At 47.3% G+C, this 18,548-nt stretch overlaps 1 protein-coding gene across 1 annotated transcript; it reads right to left on the bottom strand.

Annotated features, from left to right (window-relative positions):
* Positions 1 to 11,240: 11,240 nt before the first annotated feature.
* LOC131896802 (cytochrome P450 11B1, mitochondrial-like) lies at positions 11,241 to 17,889 on the bottom strand. The gene is made up of 9 exons (XM_059247600.1): positions 17,651 to 17,889; positions 17,096 to 17,251; positions 15,395 to 15,594; positions 15,066 to 15,269; positions 14,667 to 14,818; positions 13,104 to 13,270; positions 12,789 to 12,867; positions 12,513 to 12,701; positions 11,241 to 12,199 (listed from the first exon to the last, which is right to left on the bottom strand). Exons 1-9 carry the CDS (start codon positions 17,887 to 17,889, stop codon positions 12,086 to 12,088), a joined length of 1,500 nt encoding a protein of 499 aa, XP_059103583.1. The 3' UTR covers positions 11,241 to 12,085.
* Positions 17,890 to 18,548: the final 659 nt, after the last annotated feature.

Raw genomic sequence — 18,548 nt, 5'->3', positions numbered from 1 at the left:
TTCATGTCTAGTTACTTGTTTTAAGCTTGACTTTGAAAACATACACAGAGGACTAAGTAAGGCTTATCCCTGTAATTAATTATATCAGTATTTAGCATGACTACAATTAAAGAACTTGATCGTTTGTAAGGATGACTGACTATTTACTTTTGTTCCCTAACAGAAGTTAGCAGCTTTCATAAGACTAGGACCTTGTGTTCCATTTCTGTCAGGTTTAGCCTTACAATAATGATTTTGATTGAAGCTCTCCTAGTAGCAAAATAAAACCTTTTAATCATAGATAATGGGCTCAGTAAAGAAACCCAAATAGCCATTCCCTGGGTAAAAACAGAACAAGTTTGTTCCAAGCTGTTAAGGCTGTCTCCCGGGGAGACAAGGAAAAGAGACAAGGGAAAGATCCCAGGACAAAATCAGAACAGGAGAAAGGGGGCTTGTGACTTGGGGTGTGGCCTTGACAGGTCATGGGGGCCTCTGCCCAAATGCCCAACTCTGGGGAAAGAGCCCTCTCGGGGGACCAGGCATTCCATTAGAAAATATTTATCTTATTTATCAAATACCTTATTTATCAAACACATGTTGCCACTTACTTAAATTCTCTAGAAGCTTGGTGTTGAACACTTGGCAAAGACATAAGTACTTAGGTATAAATCTCTAAGTCAGGTTTTGTTAATCTGAATAGATCTTCATAACCTTAAATATTTATCATCATATAGAGTATAATTTATGCCAGAGTTCAATCATATACACAGTATGTTGTAACAAATATAATCATGTATTTTTATCATCCTACAAAAGTTCATAGCAATCTGAAATATATGAGATTTGTTGCTTCCTTAGTCTAGAAAGAGATACAATGAACAAAGCTAATGAGGACTAAGAAATGTACTCTTTAACCTTAGTAAAAGATGGCTGCCAACCACGTGGCTGCTTACATCATGATGAAGTCACCAGCCAAGATGGAGGGGAGTCACATGATTGCTGTTTAAAACATGTTTTTCTAAACAATAGTTACATGCCCAGATAGGTACAGTTGGATCCAAGTTACATACACATACACACAGAGTTAAAGCTAGCTTACATTCACACATATAGAGTTAAATCTAAGTCACATACATGTACACACACACACACACACACACACACACACACACACATATATGTGTGTATTTATCTTAAACAGGAGTTGAATAAATTAATAGAAAGGGAGAACTGGTGTGTGTTGAGTGAGACGAAGCTGGCTTCTCCATCTCTGACTCTCATGTTGCAGCAGACCTAGACAGGACATTTGGAGAGGAAGAGCAGACCAGAAAGCATATTTGTTGCAGGTGAAAGAGAGAGGATCTGTTGTGGGTGGGGCAGCAGGTGGGGTTCTAGAGTGAAGTGGGTACCTCTGATGAGTCCTGCCATGGTATGCCACTGTGCAAACACACCACACGCAACAGTTAGTGCAAGAGGTTTATTGGGAAGGGGAGAACCAAAGAGTGGAAGGCTGCACTGGAATGGGGACTGGAGAGAGGCAGGCAGACAAGAGGAAGGGGGGCAGGAGAGAAAAGAAGAGGTAAGAGAGGGAATCAGAGACAAGGAGAGGAAAAAAAGGTAAGAGACGAGGCAAAGAGAATGAGTTCTGCCTGGTGGGCACTTTCGAGGGCTGTACATGTCACATAGCTAGTGGTGGAAAGGGACCTGGTGACAGGTGATGATGTAACAGCTTTGGCAGAGGCAGGCTGCTGCTGCTGCTGCTGCTGCTGCTGCTGCTGCTGCTGCAACCAACATTGAGATTCTTTAACGAATGAAGCAGAGTTAGCTGTCGATAAGAACTAGATAAGACTCCAGGTTTTTTTTTTTCTCTATTTGAGAGAGTTCACTTAATGAAAGGGGGGAATGCAGCTTAGCAGGCTTCATAGCTAACAGGAGCTAAGTGAGGAACAGGAAAAGAGAACAGAAAACAGGCTTGGAGCGAAGAAAAGAGAAAGCTTGAATGTAGGGAAAGGTCCATTTCCCTGATGGCTCACAGTAGACATAAAGGTTCCAAAAACATAGTGGGATCATGCTGGGCAGTGGTGGTGCACACCTTTAATCCCAGCACTCAGGAGGCAGAGGCAGGCGGATCTCTGTGAGTTCAAGGCCAGCCTGGGCTACACAGCGAGTTCCAGGACAGGTTCCAAAGCTACACAGAGAAACCCACCCCCACCCCCAAAAAAATTGGGACCAAGGGTGCTGTTACACGGCCATTTGGATTGGTTATCTAAGAGGTATTGAGGCCAAATTTGTTTGCAAAGGCGTATAAGTTTAGGGGCCTTCAGGTCAGGTGCCAGGAGTAGAGGCTGGAGGTTTTCCAAGAGGCATCCCAAAGGGGAATGAGAGGATGTAGAAGTCACGGTTCCCATGGATGAGAGAAGGAAAGAGAGAGTCACTGCAACCTGTAGTCATGGGTGTCCCCAGGACTCAGGGAGGACCAAATGAGGACCAAGTCATTCAGAGGGTTGTCACCCAACTCAATGGGGGTTGGACTTAGCCTGGCTAAGCCAGAGGAGACGCCATGCCTGGTACCAGGGCTTTTGGGCTTTTGCAGAAGCCAGAAGGCATAAACAAAAACCAAGCTCTAAGAGGAGTCTCATCCACAGGAAAGGGTCAGGACTGGGGTCACAAAAGTAACAAGGGCCTAGAGGAGCTGTGGGATCTAAGAGTACCAGAGGGGTGCCAGACAATCAGCGGTCACTTCTTGGGACTCAGGGAAACGTTTACACCAACTGAAGGGGAAACTTTTCCAATTGCTGCTGGTGGGTGGGGTGCTGAGTGATCAGTGAGCCGGAAAGTGAGCCTGTTGTGCATAGACTGGGTCCAGGGTCCCAGTGTGCCTCAGACCGCCTGTGGGCACGGGGGACCACTAGGAGAGCCTGCAAGGGTCATGGCACCAATGTTATAATTTAAAAACAGCAGAAGGCAACTTTGGTGGAATGGACCCAAGGGGCCCAAAAAAGTTACACCACATGACAGAACTCATGTGGAAGATTTGTTGGGGGAGGGGAAGGAAAAAACACAGAGTGCACCTCTGGAGATAAGAGCTGAGGAGAGAGGAAGAAGAGGAGGAAGAGGAAAAGAAGAGAGGTGGGCAGGGTCGACCTTTTAAAGGGGGCTTGGTGTTGGAATTGCTGGCCAACTCCTCCAGCTACATGGTTACGCATGTGCTGTCCAGTAGCCAGGCAGGTGGCTTGTTCATCCTGGGGCCTTACTTCCTATGAAATCCGTGTGCTGTGTGGTCACGTAATTTGCATGCAGGGTGATCACATAATCCATGCACATGAGTGGCATAGCTATGTGAGCCCATATTCGCATGTGCAGGGGAATCCAAAAAAAGTGGGTCACAGACTCCTTCCCCCCTTCTTCCTCTTCTTCCTCCTCTCTCTCCTTGCACAATCTCCATAGGCATAAGCGCATAAGCACATTTCCCTCTGTTTTGTTGTGCCTCATGGCTTTTCTCACATGGTAAACAGCACCACTTAATGAATAACATTATGCAGCAAAAAACTAACATTGATACCTAGATGAAGCAAGCTCTCCCAGCGCTCTGCATCTGGGATCCTGTACCGAGGTTTGGCTCCATCTACTACAGCCCACTTTTCATTTGCCCAGCTGCTGGACCTCTTTGCACAACACCAGCTACTCCGATTGGTGAGTTTTCCCTTTCCTATCCCTGGCTGTTTCCCATGACTGCAGCTTGAGATATATTTCTTGCTGTCGGACCCCTGGGGGGCCCTTGGGCTGCACACACACCGACTCGTTCTCTCTTGACAAAGCATTGAATGCTGTCAGACCTGGGGAAGGGGGTTGGTCCTCGAGCTGCATATGCCCTGGCCCTCATTCTCTGGCTTGACGAAGCATTGAATGACTTGTGCCAATGGCCAATCCTTCCCTGATCTCGGGAATGCCTGAGATTGGAGTCTTGGATCACATTTGTTTTTTTTTAGTTTTTTATTTTATTCTCTCTGCTGCAGTCATGAGACACAAGGCTTCCTCTGCCTGACCGACGTCCCCTCCACTCTCTGATATCCAGCGGGCTGCTACAACCACCCAACTTTGGTTCCCACCTTCACTTACCCCAAGTGGCTCTCTAGCTAGAGATCAGTTTACAACCTGCCTCCTGGCAGGTCCTCATAAGGCTGCACTCAGACCAGTAAACTATCAAAAGCTAAAAAACGTAATTCAAGATAATAAATAAAATCTGTCTCATGTCTCCCAGAGCTTCCAAGACATCGGGTCTAAATTTAAGCATCTGGAGAGGGGGCCCCTCCCACAGGCAGAAATCTTAGCTGTGGCATTTAAGGTGTACCATGGGAGAGATGAGAAAGCCTGTAAATGTAACTGCCAAATGCTGGCACACGCTATCCAATAGGCTGCCCAAAGCCTCCAGGTCTCTGTCTTAAACGTGATGGAGAAAGCCACTGGGCTTGTGCATGCCCTGCCCAACCCAGGCCACCAACTGGGCCTCGTCCGAAGTGCCACCAAGAGAGACACTGATCAGCTGACTGCCCTTGTGCACCTTGTGGCATGGGGGCATCGAACCTAGACCACCCTCCAGCTGACCTCCTAAGCTTGGCCATGGGTGAGGATTAAAGGTGCCATCTCTTACAGGGAACTCAGGATAGCCATTACAGTATGGGGTGATCCATTTCCTTCCTTTTGGACACTGAGCCACTTACTCAGTCCTGAGGAAGTTTTGGGGTCCCACCTGTCCTTGTTTCCCTATTGTCAGGGTAGGGGGACAGCCTTACCCACTTAACCAGACCCCATCACTTAATTGTACTCTCAAGTGTACCTAATAGGAAGAGATTTTCCAGCGAAGGTAGGAGCTTTCATTTAATTTGTTCCCCCCATTTGCCTCACTCCAGACCTGTCAGCAGTGCTTCTTCTTCTCATGCACAGTGACACAGACAAGGCCCTGCTCTCTCTCTCAAGTTCCAGAGGGCACAAGGATCCACTGCCTTGCCACCAATTCCAGAAGAATGAGGTTTCACTCTACAAGTTTTTCCTTCCTGGCTCCGTCTCCTAATTAACTACTCAGCTAATTGTTACAGGACCCACCATAGAGCCAGAGGCCAAGGACCATCAAGTATACCCAGGTGGTAACATCCAGAGGTAATTACACCCCTAGACTCAAAAGGGTTTGGACTCTGCAAAAAACAGACTTTAATATAACAATCCATTACTGTTAAATGCCCTCAGCCATTGATCAGCTGTGTTTCCTGCATGCTAAACTAAAAAAGGAAACAGGTGCCTTAACATCTATCTCAGATAAGGCTTATCTCAGGTAAAAATTAAAAGCATGTTCCAAATCCTCTTCTCTTCTCTTCTCTCTCTCTCTCTCTCTCTCTCTCTCTCTCTCTCTCTCTCTCTCTCTCTCTCTCTCTCTCTCTCACACACACACACACACACACACACACTAACACTAACACTAATGCTAACCAATATAGCAGAGTACTAAACATGGCCACCAGCTCAAGATTTTAAATTCACTGTGGCTGCTTCTTAATATGTTTAAAAATTCTTCCGAGCTCCAGAGCCAGTTTGAATCCACCTGGACAGGTCAGATCCACTCCAGCTTGTCAGACCCAAACAGCCACAGAGCAATAGGAGACGATGGATGATTCCCAAAGTAACAGAGGACAATCTACTACCTCAGGATGTCCAGCTGCCCCAAAAGCCCCCTCCCATACCCCCAAGAGTTAACTGATGCCCACCAAGTCAGCAGGAAGCAGTTTCATTCACCTGCCATTTTTTATAATAAGCAAAGAGTCTGGAATGTTGGAATTGCTGGCCACTCCCCCAGCTACATGGCAGTGCATGTGCTGTCCAGTTGCCAGGCAGGAAGCTTGGTCATCCCATATGATCACGAAATCTATGTGCATGAGTGGCATAGTTATATGAGCACATACACGCATGTGCAGGGGAATCCATAAAAGGCGGGTCACAGACTCCTCACCCCTTCTTCTTCCTCTCTCTCCCTGCACAATCTCCATAGGCCTAAGCATATTCCCCACTGTTCTTTCTCTTAGTAAACTTTTATAGTGGGTTTTGTTGTGTCTCATGGCTTTTCTCACATGGGAAATAGCGCCGCTTAATGAATAACATTGTGCTGCATTAAACTAACACTTAGTACATGCATACAGAGACGATACAACCAATTAGTGCATGTGCACAGACTATGTGAATACATAGGACCATAGGACACTGGACTAGCTAGGAATCCGCCTGGATGTTTGCAAGCAAATCCTGACAGGTCCAAAAGGGGCAGGCCAGGTATGCCTGAATGCTAACACTAACCCCTGGCAGGCTCTGCTAATTTTTAAATTTCTATTACATTTATATTTTATGTATATGTGTGCATGCATGTGGTACTATTTGGGTGTGGGTTCTCTTCATGTCTAAAGTGCTCAGGAATAGTGCCAATGCATGCACCCCAGCACAGCTAGAGAGCATGGCAGAGATAGGCAGAGAATCAGCGAGATAGATGGAGAGATTTGCCTGAAAGAATTGCCTCTGAAGGTGCAGGTGGTGTAATCCTTAAATCCCAGCATTGGGGAGACAGAAGCAGGTGGATCTCTGTGAGTTGGATGTCAGCCTGGTCTACAGAGTGAGTTCCAGGACAGTCAGAGTTACACAAAGGAACCCTGTCTCCACATCAAAAAAAAAATTAATTGGCTCAGATAGGTCTGGCTCTTTCTAAACTCGTGGGCTTGGGCATAAGGCTTGGGTTTAGGTCTGGTCTGGCAAGGCAGCTATGAGCCCAGATTCTTCAACCCACAGGCTAGAGGCACAGACTGTCTAGGTTGCAGTGTGCAAATGTGAATCTCATTTCAATGTTCCTCAGTCTTTGCTCACAAGACCCTCAACAGACTGGGCTGAGGCTACCCACATTCGGGCAGTCTACAGATTTGTAAAGGTCAATCATATTCACACGTTTCCATTGCAAGAGCATTTAGAATGAGGTGCCTCACATGCTTAGTACCACACCTAAGTGGACACCCACAAGCACTATCACCTATCACACTGAGGATCTTGTGGGCCTCTAAGTCTGCCTTTTGTTTTTTAATGATACCATCCATGCCATAACATAGATGAGGGCTCTGTGCCTGTTTTGTGCAACTTTAATCATTATATTTGATGGCTTTATAAGCTACAAATCACATAATGCACAACTCACCCATTTAATATGCAAGTACAGGTGTTTTGTATATTTTTATATATGGATATGCCCATCATCACCATAGTCAATTTTCAAATGCTTTTTCATCAAAATAAACTTCAGGGCCATTCATGACCCCTGTCTTGTGCCATCCAGGCTGTCCTTACCCTGTAGCCAGCCTATACTACTGCACTTCCTGTTTCTATTGATGTTTATATTCTGGACATTACCTAAGACTGAACTTGCATGAAGCTTGGTCTTTGGTAGTTTAACATATACATTATATAAACTTTTTTAAGAGTTGTATAATTTTTGTGTTTCATATATGAAATATATATATATATAAAATTTCTTTGAAGTGGCATAATGTGTTTCAAGGTTCACCTCTTCAAGGTATAACCATCAATATCTGCTTTCATGTAAACTCACTTGCACAGGTGATAAATCCTGGCACCTGAAAGTCTGTTAGCTGGACCAAAACCAGTGTCTCTATCATAACTGTGAGAGGGGACGGGCTCCTTTGGGTATGCATGTGGCCTCAGCAGCAGCTGGACTCTAACATCAAATTTTTATGTTCCCAGCCTTTTGTTTATATAAAGAAGAGATGGCGGGTGATTTTACAGAAAAAAAATAAAGCTGTGTCCACACAAAAGGAAGTGATTTCTCCCAGGTCCCAGAATTTGCATCATCATGACTTATAACCATGATATTTCTTTTTCAGGGCATTGCTATTGCTAACACACACATACACACATACAAAATTGCAGCTCTCATCTTAAGGGAATAAAGGATAGTCTATTCTGGAGCTGTTTTAAGTGACCATGGCCCAGGAACACAGATTTTAATTTCCCCAAATTCCATGTTTCAATATGGAAACATTTTCATGAAAATTCTGTAGTTTTACAAAACAAAGATAGTCATAGATCAAGGCAAGTTTAAAACACAATGGTGGGTACAGTGGAGAGGCGGCTATAGGCAGATGGGGGAAACATTTCTGTAGGCCCAAGATGTTATCTGATGACATTTTGGACTTTTGAATTGGTGGAAGCTAGTGGTCTGTTAAGTTAATAGATTCAAGGTTTCTGTCTACTAGTCACAGGATGTTAGTTTTCACACAGAGACGGTCAAGGACAGTCTGTTCTGGAGGCTAAAGCTAGCTGAAGGGGAGGGAATTCGCCTGTGGAGCTGCAACATTCCAACCTCTCCACATCACTGCAGTTGTTTCATTTTGCTTTTTTATTTCAAGCTTTTTGTTGATTTGTTTTGTTTTCTTGATGTGTGTGGGTGTTTTGCCTGCTTGTGTCTCTCTATACACCATGTGTGTGCAGTGCCAGTGGAGGTCAGAGAGGGTGTCAGATCCTTTGGAACTGAAGTTACAGGTCATTGTGAGCCACCAAGTGGGTGCTGGGAATTGAACCTGGGTCCTGTGGAAGAGCAGCCAGTGCTGAGCCATCTCTCCAGCCCCAACTGCAGTTTTAATCAGTCTTTGCTGACACAGCTTCTTTTCCAGAATTCTGGTCCATACCACCAAGGAAGTAACTTTCATCAGCTGTCTGCTTGCCAGCAATGGTCATATGACATATGATTTATTTTGTTGTTTTATGTTTAACATTTATATTGTATGTTTAAAAAGTTTAATGTGGATGCTAAGACTTATGATCACTCCTAAGCTCATAAAACATTTGCCTGTTTTAAAATATTAGTACTTAGGTGTTTCAGGACTGACTTTTTGAGGTTTTTTTTTAATATAATGGTTTTATTCACAAACCCTGTTTTCAAAATTTTTAAATTGACCAACAAGCACAGGTTAACACACACATGTTGTTGTATGTTTTTTACTCTTTTTGGGGGGGCACCACCCAGCTCCCAAATAAATCACACACGGAGGCATATTCTGAATTATGAATACCCAGCCTTAGCTTGGCTTATTTTCTAGCCAGCTTTCCTTAATTTTAAATTATCTTATCTTTCCTTTTGCGTCTGGGCTTTTCCCGGTCTCTTACTTGTGTAAGTCTTACTCTTACCCTGTGGCTTGCTGTGTAGCTGGGTGGCTGGCCCCTGGAGTCCTCCTCCTTCTCTGCTCCTGCTTTTCATTCTCTCTTCCCAGATTTCTCCTTCTATTTATCCTCTCTGCCTGCCAGCCCCACCTATCTCTCTCTCCTGCCTTGCTATTGGCCATTCAGTTCTTTATTAGACCAGACAGATGTTTCAGACAGGCAAAGTAACACAGCTTCACGGAGTTAAACAAATGCAACATAAAATAGTATTATGCAACACACACAGTTTTTGTGCCTTTCTTGGTAACAAGATAGTTTATGATCCAAAATTATTTAAAATCTCACATATAGTTCTCTTCCAAGGACTGTAGTTTTCTTCCAAGGTACAGCTTTCTTTTAATTGGTTCATTTGTTAATTTCTTAATGTCACTAAACCTCATTGGATTATGATTAACTTTAAAATGTCAAGAACCTAAAAATGACAGGGTTATCTGATTCATGTCACCAGTAAGGTAAGAGTGGACTCATGTTGACTTATTACGGGTTATTTTAACTTGCTCATGGTAACATCAACAAACGCTGACTTAAAAGACTTTGAGACGAAGACAGAAGACATGGACAAGTTGAGATTCACATATCTGAAACTATGTGGGGTTTTGTCTGAGCTGTGTCTGAGTGTCATACAGACGTCATTAAATTTGGTAAGTACTAGAAACAGCAAGATGTGTCATAAGACCCGAGCATGGCCCCAATTATAACATGCTCTGCACTTGGGTTTGTTTGCATGTGAATGAGTGGGTATGTTTGTATATACACATTTTATTTTTAAATGTCTCTGTTATTGTATGTGTGTAGATGGTTTACCTGCATGTCTGTCTGTGAGCCACGCTTTTTGCAGTCATTTTAGAATGACCCAAGAGTTGTAGACAGGTACTAAGACTTTACCCCATCATTTTGCCAACTTCCTCTGGAGCTGACATCTCATATCATCAATGCGGTGTTCACCAGTACAAAAGATGAACTTTGACTGACTGAAGAGATGGCCCATTTGGTAAAATGCCTGCCATGCTCTCATGAGGTCCTGAGTTTAGCCCCCCAGCACCCGCATAAAAGCTGGATGTGGGATGGGTGGTAACCTGGAGCTCACTAGTGGGATAGTTTTGCAGTGTACTGTGGGTTCAGTGAGAGACCTTGTCTCAATAAATAAGTCGAAGAGTGCGAGACACCTGATGCCCACTACTTTGTTCATACGCGTGCATGCTTGTATGCATGTGTGTGTTCACACGCCCTTTTATAGAAGGAATTAATTGAGTCATAGAAGACAATTAGTATTTTCACCAGTTTTTCCAGTAACGGCCATTAGCTTTGCTTCCAGGTAGGAACCTAATACCTTTGGCCGTGTGTGGTAAGTGTGTGTTCCTTAGGCTCTTCCCTCCTGTGTGCTGTCTGACTGAGGCCTGAAGCTCTGCTGGGGTGTTCTGCCGCACATCCGTGGATGTGCACCCATCTTGAGATTTCTCCTAAGTAGAGTGTTTTCACATCTGGGAAAGAATGATACAGACAGGAAGAGCTGGAGGTTACTTTGCCTTTTCTTTGTGTGTGTGTGTGTGTGTTGGTTATCCGTTCATAGGTTTTTACTGGTTTACCATGGGTTTTGAGGGTTTCTCTCCTTCTCAAAGTGACTTTTCTTTTTTGCTATTTATTTAGATGTTCATGGCTGGTGTCCAAGGAGTCCAGAAGGAGTGTCATATGTCTCCTTGAGAGCAGGAGTTGCAGGCTGTTGTAAAAGCTGCTTTGCATGGTTGCTGGGAACCGAGCCCAAATCCTCTGCAAAAGCAGCAAGTGTTCTTAACCACTAAGCCAACTAACTCTCCAGCCCTTAAGGTGATTTTTACATTGAGGGCTTTAAAACCTTATACCGAATGTTATGAGCATGTTCTACCATTTCACCAGTTGGATTTTGATTGCTTGATGGATAGATTGATTTTTTTTTCAATGCAAAGACAAACACATTTCTATTGTTCATAAGAGACATGGTTTATATTTCATCTGGACAGCTAAGAAGAAATGAGGCAAAGAGAGTGTGGTTAGGCATGCTTGAGGCCCAGGGCACATCCCCTCCCTGCATGGTGCACTGTGCTTTGACCAGTGGTGTGTGTAGACTAGGAACATGGGGGCTGAAGGGTATTACACACTGCTGCTCCAATGCCCCCAGTGAGTACGACTTGTGATATGTGCTCATCTGTTGACCAGAACAGATGTGTACAGAAGCCATTATGAAATTTGCTAACCAATTTCTAACCCTTGTGTTACCGGGACATTTCTCCAAGGTTTGTCTGCCATACTTGAGGCGCTTGGCTCTTCTCAGCATCCCCAGGATCTGCACATGGTCTGGACTGGAGGGTGATCACTGAGCATCCACTGTGCCTCTGAGGTCAGAGCCATAGCACATGACATCTGGGGTGTGTGGCATACACGTTAGTTTCATGGCCAGTTCTGTCTCTCCTGGCACCTGAGAATGTGTCACGAGTGACATCATAGGCTTTCACTGTTGACATGAGATGTCATTTTCTGATGCTGAGTTCCTTTTGCACAACACTCAAACAATACAAAGGAATTTTAGGAGAAGGGTCAGGAAGAGAGTAACAGGCATGTTTGGGACCAGACGGGAAGACAAAGCTAGCATATGGGCTTACTTGAATGACCACAGTAGGAGGCTGGGTGACAGAGAAAGGACAGTATGCCTCCAGAGCCATTCCCTGGCCTTGAATCACACCTGTTAGATCCTAGACAAGAAGCTAGCCTGGCCACAGGCATAGGGCCCCAAGGGAGAAATGAGGGGTAGCATGTCCTTGGAACAGGAGGACGCTGCTGGCCTCCTGGGATACCAAAAATGGGTGTGTGACTAGCTGACAGGCCGGAAGGTAAGGAGGGGGCTGGAGTTGGGCACCAAAACAAAGCGGTAGACCAACTGCACATCCTCTTGCCTTAGTGTCTCCACCGTGAAGGATTTCAGGATCTGGAACACAAGGGACATCCATCTGGCCTCCTCAGCAGGGCAGAGCACTGGCCCATCTCCAGCAGAGCTGCTCAGTGCTGCCACCATGCTGCCAAGAGGACCTCCTGTGGGGCCATGAGAGGCCAGCCCTACTCTAGAGACCATACCCACCCACCAAGCTGCCGTTAAGGACCTATCTAGGCTCTGCTTGCCCACACTACTTTGCAGGCCCCATCCTACTTGAACTTATCCTTAAGGCCCTTCCCTCCCTGGGTGCCTGTTCTGGTGAGGCAGACACCCCAGGATCCCACAGGCACCACCCAGAGCTTCTCACATGGTGCAGCAGGAGCATGATCTCCACCTGAGCCAGTCGTCTCCCCAGGCACTGGCGCACCCCAAAGCCGAAGGACAGGTGCAGGAAACTCCCTTTCTTCTCCAGCCAGCGCTGGGGCATGTAGCGCTCGGGCCTCGGAAATACTGAAGGGTTTCGGCCCATGGAGTAGAGATTCATATTGAGGACCGTCTGTGGGCAGATGCCAATGGCAAGGTCAGCCTCCTCTTTGAAGAGATGCAGAACAGGGCAATTGGTGAGACTGTAGGAATCACTCACCCCAGCAGGGATATGGTAGTTCTGAAGCACCAAGTCAGAGCTTAAAACTCTCTCCAAAAAGATGGCAACAGGATAGAGCCTGGAGGTAGGGAAGCAACAGGAGAGGCCTCAGCGATGAAGGGCTTCTCCTGTCCACATCTGCACCTTTCTCCCTCACATCCCTGGAGGGTGTGGTTCCTGGCTATGCTGAGCTCAGCCAACCTCCAGAGGAATATTAGCATCCAGCCATAGGAAGAAGAGCAGAGAACATGGCTGCCCTCGGACCCCAGAAAAGAGAGGGGACAGAACAGCAGGGAAAGGGCAGGTAGCACCTACCTCAAACTCTCTTTAATGGCAGCCTGCAACAGAGGCAGGTCGGACATAGCCCTCTGAGGGTTTGCAGCGATGCTGGCCTCCGCGGCCAGGCTCTCCTGCCGAAGTGCCCGCTGAATGTCCGGGTTCCGAGCCAGCTCAAAGAGGGTCATTACCAAGGGGACTGCTGTCTGCCGGATTCACAGAGCAATCTCAGACACCAGCCCTGACCCTCCCAAAGGGCATCCCTACTGTAAAGATACCCTTCCCCAGGAGATTTGCCTGTCCATAGCAATGTGGGACCCTCAGAGTCCTGACTCCTCCTCACATGTCCCCTTAACTTCTAGCCCTACAATCTTAGGGAAGACCGCTAACATCTCAGACCTGGCCAACACCTCAGCACCTTCAGAGTTGCGTGCTCACCAACTGATCTGGTGCCCACTGACGTGGTCTTTCTGTGTCACTAAAGGAAACTGTGCCACCCGCATCTACCTTCCCCGATACCTGATTTGCATTGGCTGTCCACGTGCCCCTCTAATTGGCCTTGTTGTCCAAACCTCTAATGGGTCATAGCTCTTCACACTGACCCCTGACTGGTATGAGCCCTGAGCCTCTAGATCCAAAATGCCTATTTCAATGGTATGGCCCACAAAAGCAGTCTCTTAGGGGTCTCCCTGAAGTCACTGCTCTGCCTCCATGCTCCACATCAGGCATATCAGCTTGATTTTATGCTGGCTTATTGGCATAAGACCTGGTACACAGCCCTTCCTAATGGGGACCAGATCCCTATTGGCTTCATCCGGCCCTGTGTTCTCGCTTCGGGTAGCCTGCTGCCTCCCCAAGCCTTGGAGTGTGTGTATACAACTCTGGCTTTTCAGACTCCCTCTTATGGGCTCTCTGGTCTCTGCTTACACTGTTCCTGTAGCTCTGGCTTCTCACTCCCTAGCCCTGTGCTGGTCCTCATCCCCTCCCAAATACTACTCTACGGTGGAAGCATCGTGGGCTCTGTTCTTACTTTTTCTTCTCTAGAACTTACTTTTTCTTCTCTAGAGGCCTCTGTTCCTAATCAAGAAGCCTAGCCCAGAGCAGTCCCTTAAAGAAGGGTCCTTCAATAGTCAGGAAAATTGTACCTGGACCCACGTTTCCTACTAGACTGCACTTCGGTCTTCTCCCTTCTGCATCAGTGGGCAACTTGGATATTGATCGCTCCCACATCCTTGTCTTCCCCTGCACCTGCCTCTAGTTCACACTGACCAGGATGCCTGCTCCACAGTCCAACTGAGAACTCTGGGCTGCTCACCATCCTGCTAGGCCAACAGCACACTCATGCATTGGAGGAAGTGAGGGGGTAATCTGCTGTTGGTGTGGTTCTTCTAACCTGACTTGTGCCTGGACTTGGATGTACAGGTCTTGTCCACAAACTCCCCAGCTAGGATCCCCTTTCCTTTGCTCAGACATTTCCCTGGCTTCTCAGAGGATGGCTATGATGAGTGAGCAGGATTGAGTGACCCAGGTGAGGAGGGAACTGTGCTTTGGGGTAACACCAGGGGATGTCAGGATAGAATTCATGCTCCGTGGGATCCTGACCGTGTCCACACTTCCAGCAGTGAGCTCCAGAGTATTGGCCTGGATGCCATCCATTGGCAGGGCACCCTCTGATATCAGTTCTGATATGATACTCCAGGACTGAGGGCGACCCTTTGCCAGCTCTTGATACACATTCTTGATGGATTTTGTGACTGTAGAATAAGAGACAACATGGAATCATGATGCTAGGACAGGCCCCTCAACATCATCCTATTTAATCATGTCCCTAGTACCTGAGTCTTCCAGCTTGTGGGCTACTATTATTGGGTCATACAACCCTAAACACACTGTGGAATCACAGGGGAAGGTCCTTAAGCAATCCCTGCTCTTGAAAGTTGATGGGAATCATGTGACCATTGTCCCTTGCCCCAAGGTGCTACCCGGGTCAGTGGCCCTCACCATGCTCACAGATGAAATCCCAGGACTCAAAATTCTCTTTCCACACCCGGCTGCTTGTCCAGCGAGTCAGGCTCTGGGGCAAGAACAGGAGCTGTGTGGTGGTCTTGAGCATGGATTGCAAGGCATGGATGAACTTCAGACTGCTAGAGTTCAGGCCTTGGCCAATGAGGCCCAACCGCTCCCCAAAAAGGACAAAGTGGCTGGCTGCAGAGAGAATATCATCACTGAGCTGAGGCGGCCCCTGGTCTCCATGCTGTCTCTCACTTTCTCCTCTTTAGCCTCTGCCTTCCCAGTATCCCTCAAGCTGGAAGCTCCCCCAGGTCACACACCTTCTATGGTATAGTTGAACACATTGGAATAAAAGTCCATGGAGAAGCTTCCATGGGCATTCAACAGCATCTTCTTCTTCAGGGCCTCCAAGAAGTCCCTTGCTACCATGTCCACCATGGGGACAAACTTTTGAACGGCCTTTGGTGACAGCACATTTGGGTTCAGCCTCAGTCGGTTGAAGTGCCATTCAGGCCCATTTCTGCAGGGCACAGAGCAGGGCTACAGACACCTCCCAGGAAAGGCCTGGCCCAGGCTTGTGCCCATCTTTCTGCCTCTCAAAGAAATTGGGGCAAAGGGTGTCAGGGTCAGAAGCAGGCTCTTCAGGTCCTGTGCCCACTTCTTTCTTCCATCACAGCCTCTATGTATAGGACAGAGGTCACTAAGTCTAAGGTGGACTTGGCACATCCACACCCAGGGAGAAGGAGACTCTGCTGTCAGCTCTGCCCACCTGATCTATACCACCTCCCCACAGAGGAGAAGCCCTAGCTGAGCTCACCCACCCTGTCAGTCCTGTAGAGTGGTCTCTGAGTCATCAGCATCTGCCTGTCTCAGCTAAGGGATCCCATCTTCCCTAGGGCAGGATCCACAGCAGAGGACCACTCACAACATGCACAAACCACAGTCCAGGGCACAGGGCTCCCATGGAGATACTCCAGTAAATGACAGGCAGGAGTTTACACACTGAGCCACACATGCAGAATGCCTGTCCTTTGGTGTGCTCAAGCCTGCAACAATGGACAGTGACCTCATGCACATGTACATACACACATGTACCCACACAAGACCTCAAAAACATGTGTGAACACCTTTAGTCCCTATATGTATAAACCTAAGAGAACAGCTGTGCACACTGAGGCATACACACATTCCTTCAGAGAGTGAAGTCCTAAATCTCGACACATCACGTGGTCATACTTTCAAATAAACACTAACAAGTTAAATGCCACAAATATACAGATTCAAGAAACATGCACATACATGTACACATGGCTCTGCCCCACGATCTGTTGACCATTTCCTTGCTTCCAGATGATTTCAGTCAGGGCTTTAAGGAACTCATTTCTCTAAACCATTACTAAGAAAACACTGCTCTTTTTGTGGTCTCAGGTAGCTGTCCACAACCTGACTTCCTTTTTACTCCCAGTAGTATAACCCCTTTGCCACTCATGTAGCCAGGGTCACCAGGAGCCCCGATTGCCTCTCCAGATGTGCATCCAGCAGCAGGAGGGAGCTCTCCCCTCTCTCACCACACCATTAGTGTTTGATTGTGAGCCCACAAGAGCCACCAACTTCCATCTCTCCACCACTCCACCCCCAGGACTGTCTACCTCAAATCTCTGGGAGTGAAGTCACTTCTAGGGATGCAGGATGCATGGCTGGACATCAGGCTATGGCAGAAGAAGCTATGGCTCTGAGCCAGTGGATCTCCAAACCCCTACCTTCTTGGAGAACTGCTATAAGCTGTTGTAAGGAGAGCCATACCCTGGGAAAGACCTGTTCAGAGCAAGTGCTGGATGGAGCATCATAGTTTCTCTCATATTTACTTGGCCATCTCCCTCCTTCCCAGACCCACAACCTCCATGACATGGGACCGATCTGTGCTTGGCAATGCCTGGTCTTCACATTCACCCCAGCCAGTTCTGCATCCTGCGTTCAGGACTACAGCCTCACCTCCCTCCTCATTCCCAATGTTCACTCACAGCAAGAACACGCCACGTCTCAGGCCACGCTGTTCTCTGTGGGCCACCCAGAGTTCCAAGACATTGCGGTAGGGCTGTATGCTGTCTGCTTGGAATATCTTCTCAGCATCCTCAGGCATCATCACAGACACAGCCTGTGTTCTTCCTATGTTGTACCTGTGAGGTGAAGAACACAGCCCTGCTGAGGGTGGAATGCCCTCCACCTGAGCATCCTGCAAAACCAGCCCTTCTGCCTGCTCTCTCACCTCAGCCTCCCCTAGCCCTTGCTTTCCCCTCAGAAGGGCTCTCCCACTGCCTGCCTGACTCCTCTCCACTTTAGCACTCCTGGCACTCTGTCCTCTCAGCGATGAGCAGTGCCTTTCTCTGTCCACATGGAGAACCATGGTCTCCATGAGTCAGGCCCATAACCTCCTGTGCTCCCTCCCTGTCTTCCTAAGGAGGGAGTGCCTGGTGCCTACTGGGGAATGCAGCACACTTCATACTCTGCAGAACCTGAGCAACCAGAGGGTCAGGAAGCTCTGCCTGTGCTCAGCTATGGGTCAGGAAGGCCCTTACCTGAAAATGGGGCCCAGCTCCTGGAAGGCCTGATGAATCTCCAGGTGCAGGTTCTCCTGGCCCTGCTCCCTCAGGATCTGTATCATCTTCAGCCACTTGTTTCTGGAGTACAGGGGGATGGCTTCAAAGGGCTGCAGTGTCTTGGGGGCCGGTGCTGCTGTGGTGCCCAGTGCCCTCATCCTGTGCAGGCACTGCCAGGGTCTTGCCAGCCACACATCTGCCTTTACCCTGAGTGCCATTGCTTCATCCTCTGACCAGTCCACGTCCTTTTATCTTGCCTTGATCTGCTGACTGATAGGTCGCTGCTGCATACGTCCCTGGACTTGCCCTAGAAATCTATCCAGAGCTGAAGGCTCTGCTGGAGGTAGAGGAAGGAGATGGCATTCTGCTTGGTCCCTGTCTCTGCAATGCCTGCTCAAGGTGGGAGTTGAGGCCAGGTGCAGAGTCTATACGGACATCTGAAGAATTTCTACTGGTGAGCACATCCCTCTTTCTCCTCGCCAAGTTGAGAGCAGTCAGATGGACAGATTCTGCCTCATTGTGGAGCCTTGAATGAGTCATCCTGCCTTGAAGACCACTAGCCTGAATAGAAGGATGGGTTTTTACTAACTGCCCTGATTCACATTGAAGTGTCTGCTTTTGAAATTTCTCATTTATTTTCAAACTGAAAACTAATAATTAAATGTATTTATCACAGGATAGGAGGATGGCTTGGTTGGTCAAGCATGAGAACCTGAATACAGAGCCCTCAGGTCAATGGAAAAGCTAGGCCCATCACTGAGAAGGTGTAACCCAGCATTCAAGAAGCCATGGCAGGAAGATGCCAGAGCTTGCTAGACAGCCAGTCTTATAGTCAAATGTGAATATTCTAGGTTTAGTACAAGACCCTGTACACACA

The sequence above is a fragment of the Peromyscus eremicus genome, chromosome 20, assembly GCF_949786415.1.
Source record: "Peromyscus eremicus chromosome 20, PerEre_H2_v1, whole genome shotgun sequence".
Lineage (NCBI taxonomy): Eukaryota > Metazoa > Chordata > Mammalia > Rodentia > Cricetidae > Peromyscus > Peromyscus eremicus.
Note: the sequence above shows the minus strand (reverse complement) of the source record. Positions and strands in the feature narration are given on the sequence as shown.